The sequence below is a fragment of the Helobdella robusta genome (genome assembly GCF_000326865.2).
Source record: "Helobdella robusta unplaced genomic scaffold HELROscaffold_8, whole genome shotgun sequence".
NCBI classification, from domain to species: domain Eukaryota; kingdom Metazoa; phylum Annelida; class Clitellata; order Rhynchobdellida; family Glossiphoniidae; genus Helobdella; species Helobdella robusta.
The window spans coordinates 3311423-3318595 of NW_008705459.1; the positions used below are offsets into that span (position 1 = coordinate 3311423).

General features: G+C 33.8%; 1 protein-coding gene across 1 annotated transcript; it reads left to right on the forward strand.

Annotated features, from left to right (window-relative positions):
- Positions 1 to 677: 677 nt before the first annotated feature.
- Positions 678 to 2400, forward strand: HELRODRAFT_165642 (hypothetical protein; the record flags this gene model as incomplete). Its single annotated transcript, XM_009032174.1, has 2 exons — positions 678 to 1066; positions 2295 to 2400. The coding sequence occupies 2 exons, from the start codon at positions 678 to 680 to the stop codon at positions 2398 to 2400; spliced, it is 495 nt and encodes a 164-aa protein (XP_009030422.1).
- Between the last annotated feature and the right edge of the window lie 4773 nt (positions 2401 to 7173).

The following is a 7173-nucleotide window of genomic DNA, read 5'->3' on the forward strand; positions in this document are numbered from 1 at the left end:
TGAAAACTCAGTGAATAGCTATTGAGCCCATAGCAAACATAGATTATAACAACGGCACTGTTATGTGTGTGTGTGATGTGTGTGTATGTGTGTGGATGTGTGTGTGTGTGTGTGTGTTGTGTAGAAACGTGTTGTGTACTGTATGCATGTGTGGTGAGAATGGTGTATATGTATGTTTACATATGTGTCTGTCTCTGTATGTGTTATGTGTTTGTAAATGTTTTCATATGCGTGTATGTATTTATGTTGGTGTGTGTATGCATGTGTGTGAAATCTTTTGCGCTTTAGTTTATTTATTTTTTGTTATGTCACATTTTAATATTTAATTATTTCGCTGTGGCTTATACAGGATATGACATCTTCGAATGTGTTGTATATATGTATGTAAGTATGTATGTGTGCATGTATGTATGTATGTATGTATGTATGTATGTATGTATGTATGTATGTATGTATGTATGTATGTATGTATGTATGTATGTATGTATGTATGTATGTATGTATGTATGTATGTATGTATGTTAAAACCAAAACATGATGAGTGACACTGAACCGTCAAACATCAAGTAACAAATGGATTAACACTTTGATTTGTCGTTAATTGCACATGTCGGCATTCAGTTGGATATTCAGTTTCAAGCACACAGACACGCAGGAACCGCTGCAACAAGCACGAAATGTGGTTAGTTGCGAAAAACAGTTCCCTGCTGTCGCCTGATCTGACGCTAATCATTTTGCATATTGCCTTAAGAAATTTAAGGGTGTTGGGGTCCATCGGGCCGAGAACCTCGATACATATTGGCAAGAATTCCATCGAGGGGAGGGCGTTCCCATATTTTTTCATTTTCTCGTCCGCTGCCCTGGCCGCGGCCAAACCGCATTCTTTACTTGTCAGGTTTACGTATCGTTCGGCGAGGGTGCCAGGGACCGTAACATCCCACGCCAAACATCCGTCGGCTCTCCAAGGTATTAGTGTGCATCCGTCCGGGCGCCTACCATCATGCGCAGAAATGCCGGATGGTTCCTTGAGAACCGGGATTGAAGCCTTGGGGAAGAGCCGACAAATGTATTTGTTTAGCGCTGAGTGACGTAGTTGACGGCCCCCACCCAGGCGACAAACCAAACCGTGGTACCCAAACTCGTCCGCCCCTGCGCTACATCGGCACGTGTATTTATTCTGAATGACCAGGCCAAGTCTGAAGCCAATGGCAAATCTCACAGACTCGTCGTCAAGCCTGGTGCCCACAGAGGTGTTGGGCCACGATCTCAACCACCCACAGCTGGCAACGCTGGACATGGCCAACAAACGAGCGGTGGAAAAGTCGTCGCCGCATGAAGACAACAAATTTTTAAAGATTTTTTTAGATTCTTCGTTCAAAATTTGGACGTGCGTACGGTCCCCCGGGGCGGACACTGGGGGAAGAATATCGCGGCACCGAAAAAACCGGTGGATGTAGGTATGTATGGATGTATGTATGTATGGATGTATGTATGCATGTATATGTAGAGTATGAGTAGAGTATATGTTTGTTTGCGTGTTCTTGCGTGTGTGCGTGCGCGTGTGTGTACCATTTTTTGTATGTTTCGACGATAACACCTGCCCATGTATCATACAATGATATGCTAATTGACTGGGTGCAACTTTTTTTTTCTCATATTGGGGTGGGATATTTTGTGTGGTGGTAGAGTGGAGGGGAGGAACTCGTTTGAGTCTTGGGGTTACGATTTGTTCATCAATCACTCAATCAGTCACTCATTCATTCATTTTTTTTATTAATTTGTCTATTTATTCAGTTAATAATTTTTCTATTTTTTATTTGTTCATTCATTCCTTTATTTATTCGCAGTTTTTTTCATATTCTCTAATTCAACCAGTCAAATTTTTATTTCTCTTTTTTGATCATTTGTCGTATTTTTGTTTAAACTCCCGTAATTAGCTCTTTGTTTTTCTATTAATATCATTAAAGTGTGAAAATTATCATTATTATTATTATTATACGTCAAGCGTGGTGTAGTAGTTAAAGTGTCTGGTCTTTTTGTGGCTGAGACTTGGTTCGATCGCAGAAAAATGCAAGGATTAACGTGTTCTTCCATGCGCTGTTATGTGTGTGTGGTATGTGTGAGTTTGTGTGTGTTTGTGTGTATGTGGTGTGTGTGTGTGTTTTTGTGTGTGTTTGTGTGTGTGTTTGTGTGCGTCTTTGATACCATCACCGAGCAACGACTCAACGTAGATAGCACAATTATTTATTTACAGTTTAAAAATGTTTATTCAACAATATCATTACCAACAACAGCATCAACAACAACTACATCAACAACAACAGCAACAAAAACAACATCAACAAAAACATCATTAGCAACAGCACCAACAACTACAACAACAACATCAATAACAGTTAAAGCATTTATTCGTACTTAAAAGTACTGCAATAATTAAAGCGCACACCATGTCGATTCCGTGTTGCCTATTTTTGGTGATGTTGATGTTGTTGTTGTTGTTGTTGTTGTTGCTGCTGCTGATGTTATTGTTGTTGTTGCTGCTGCTGATGTTGTTGTTGTTAATGTAGTTGTTGATGTTGTTGTTGTTAATGTTGATGTTGCTGTTGCTGTTGTTGATGTTGTTGTTAGTGTTATCAATATGTTGTTGATGTTGATATTGTTTTGGTTGTTGAAGTGGCTGCAAATGTTGTTGGTGATAATGATGTTGTTGTTGATTTTGTTGTTGTTGTTAATGTTATTAATGTGTTGTTGTTGATGCAATGTAATTTGTGATGAAGATAGTGATGATAAAAATACAGACGGTTGAACAATCGGACAAAGAAGAAGAAGAAAATGAAGAAAAAGAAAATGATGAGGATGATCATCATCATAAAAACGATGTTGATAATGATGAAAATAATGATGGTAATGATGATAAAGCCATTGACGAGGCTGCTGATTATGGTGATGGTGACAGTAAATGATGACGATGTTGATAATGATGACGAATTATTTGAAGTTCATCATTGTTACATTATCAGAATTGTTCATTTGACTTTATGCGGATCCATCAATTTAAGATTTATCTCGCAGTTCTTTTATGATGATGATGACGATGACGACGATGATGATGATAATGACGAGGACTATGACGATGACGAAAATGATGATGAAGAAGAGTGTGATGATAAGTATGATGATGATGATGATTCTAACGACGACGATGATGATGATGATGGTATTGAGGACAATGGAATAATAATGGATTATTATTAATATTTATCGCATATATGTAGATAGGTATGATTTACTAAAGTAATTGTTGGTATATATATTCACTATATAATAGTAATAATAATATAAATTATTATTATTATTTATTAATTTATTATACTACAGACTTTAATATAACTTATGCGTTTGAAATTGGTCTTCCTACAAACAACATAAACGTTCGCCAGATGATTGTGTATTAATAATACAGCTAAGATGATTTTTTCTACGTGTTTTTTGTTTTCAACGTTATTACTGTTGTTGTTGTTAATGTTGTTATTGCTATCGTTGTTACTTTGTTGTTGTTGTTATTATTATTATTGTTGTTGTTATTACTGCTACTACTATTACTATTATTATTGTTATTAGCGTTAAAAGCACTTGATGAACTTTAAAATGTTTACATGTTTGTAAGTGTGCTGTTATGTGTGAAGTGAATGAATACAGGAATGAGTGAATGATCGCATAGATAAATTAAAGTGTGAATGAATGAATGAACAGATGAGTAAATGAATGAATAAATAATGAAAGAACGAATCAATCAACGAATTAATCAATCAATCAATGATTCAATAACCAAATAAATTAACGAACAAATGTCTTAATAACTAAATATATGAATGAACGAACAAACGAAATAACGAACGGATGAACGAACGAGTGAATGAATGAATGGAAAAAAAATAAATAAACATATGAGTGAATGAATGAATAAATGAGTAAATAACTAAATAAAGGATTGAATGATTAACTGGTTGACATGACGAAAAAATTGAGTAAATTATTTGGTTAATTAGTTAATTAAATATATATTTAATTAATTACAAAAAATTTGACTGATTTGTATTTAATAAAATTATGGTTTGAAAAAAGTCTAAAAGGATGCGCTAAATCAAATTAACCTAACCACTTTTTAAAATAAGTAACTGACAAATGAATGATTGAAAGAAAGAGTAAACAAACAATTGAACAAACGAGCGAACGAACGAACGAAAAAACGAACGAACGAATGAATTAATGAATGAATGCATAAACAGAAAAACAAACAAACAATTAAACGAACAAACGTGACCCAAATTAATGAATTTGAGTGTCAACAATAAATTAGATGAATTAATGTACAATGTTCACATTATTAATTACAACGTACTACTTTATCTCACACATTCAATACCTCACGCATACATATACTTGGTATAAATACACACAGATATAGGTATAAACAAAAACATACATAGACACACATATACAAAAACTCACACATATACGTCTGTCATATCATATACGCTACTCTATAAATAAACATAAAAAATACGCACAGAAACATACTTATACACAAACGCACGCATATTTACATACATACAAACAAACAAACATACATACACACATTCATAAACATACAGAGATGGGCATTGTTTAATATGTGAACGTTTATTAGCTCTATATACTGTTTATAGTTATTGCGATATAATTTAGAACCATTCATCGTCCTCATCATCATCTTCTTTCTATATCTTAAATTATTGTTTAATGTAGTTTGGTTTATTCTCGCTATTTATTGACGCAATTATATTTATTGTAATTATTTTCGGTGTTGTTTTTGCTATATTTATGAAATGAGTTGTTGTAATGTTGTTAATTTCCGTTAAATTTGTTTGTCGTAGCTTGTGAATATTGTAGTAGCTGAACTGTGGTCGAGTTGTTGTTAAGTTGTGTTAACCCAATAAACCCAACCAACCAACCAATCAACCAACCAATAAACCAAAACAACCAACCAACCAACTAACTAATCAACCAACCAATCAACCAACCATTCAACCAACCTACCAATCAACCAGCCATCCATCCATCCAACCAATCAACCAATCTATCTCACTATCATCGTTGTTGTTGTTCTTGTCAAGTGCTTGCATATCAGCAGACGGACGCAACAACAATCATACTATCAACAACAACAACCACTACTACTATTATAAGTATATAATGTTCATTTTAACTAGAATGCCGTGCCGGGCTAGATATAACAAAACGAAATAGCACATCACATTTTTGTTGTGTTAGCTGGTTCGTAGTTTAAGTAATTGCTTGCTAATCTACAGCACTTATTTAGCGTGAGTGAATCATTATAATTGCTGAAAAAATAAGTTTTTAATAATTTCTTATCAAAAATAAAAGTAAATGTAGTAGTACTACAAATGTTACTAGAATTGGGCTGATTATTGAATTTTCTAGCTTTGTTTAAATTATCAAATAGAGAGCTGAAAATTTTTACAAAAATTAATTTTAAATCTTACTAGCAGTAATAAAAGTAATAATATCTTCATAGTAATAATAATAACAGTATTTATAGTAGCAGTAGTATTAGCAGTAGTGGCTGCATAAGTAGTAGTAGCAGTAGAAGCAGTAGCAGTGATAACAATGTTTTTAAAGAGGAGGTCTACTTCATCCATGCTAGTCGATCTCTTTGTGGTTCTGTAGTGCTGGTTAGACTTATTAGCGGAGTAATCAAATCTATGATTTATTTCGTTCGCGTAAGCCAAAAAATTTGATCGGATTTTTGTTTAGTCTAAATTCGTCTAGACTGGATGAAAATTATCGGAACCACACGTTCTTGAAATGTTTGTCTGTGAATTAAAGACAAGTGTAAACACACATACACACTCGCATACATACTCACACGCACACACTCGTAAACACACAAACATGTATTTAAACGTACAAAAAATGCATAAACAAATAAATAAACGATAATAAATAGAGTTAGATCGCTTCAATTCACTAGTAACACGAAACTAAAGCACATGTGAAAGTAAATGTGTGTGTGTGTGTGAGAGAGAGAGTGTGTGCGTGTGGTGCGCGTGTGTGTGCGCGTGTGAGTGTGTATTACACGCAATAATGGCAGTGATGATAGGAATGATGAAGATGCTGCTGACGAGATGAGAGTGTAAGAGTCAAAAGATTATCATTTGCCTTTTAGTTGATTTCACTCAAACTATACATCACATCACGTCACACTCAGATGATGACGGCGATGATGATGATGCTTCAAAAACGAAGGTGATGATGATGTTGCAAAGACGGTGGTGATGATGACGTTGCAATAATGATGGTGATAATGAAAAAATATGTAGTCGTTGGTGGTGATGAAGATGGACTGGCTCGATACAATGATAATGATGATATCGATGATAATGATGATGGGCTTGATGATAATGAATATAATGATGCGAATGATGAAGTTGTTGTTCATGATAACGATGATCGTGTTGATGATAATGATGATGGGGATGAGGATAACGATGATAAAGTTTGGGCACTGAATAGGTTGCATGTTTAACTCAATAATTCACTCATTTTTAAATTTTTTCCTTCTTCTATTCTATCATTATCATCATCATCGTCATTATCATTATCAATTTTTGTATTTATAATTATATTTTTCCTTGCTTTTTATTATAATAATTAATATTATTCGTAGTAGTAGCAGTAGTAGTTGTAGTAGTAGTTGTAGCGGTCGTATCAGCAGTAGCAGCATTAGCAGCAGTAGTAGTATGTGAGAGCGATACCAGTATTTGAATTCTAAATTCACATCATATTTCGTATGACCGAATTTTTCTAGTTAATAAGTTGATAATCTTTTTTATTAGTCATTCAGATGTATATTTCAATTCATCTGAAATATTCATTTACTACCATTTTGTTAAGCTTTATTTGGTGATTTATTTAATTAAAGTTTAATTATTCATGCGGATTCTTTTATTTGCAAATGTAAAATTAATTTGTTTATTGTGTTCGTTTGTTCGTTTGTTTATTTTGGTTTACACGTTCGTTGGTTTTTTCATCCATTTGTTTATTGAGTTCTTTTGTCTGTTTATTGATTAGTGTATTAATTAGTTTTTTATTTGTTATTCTTTTTTCATT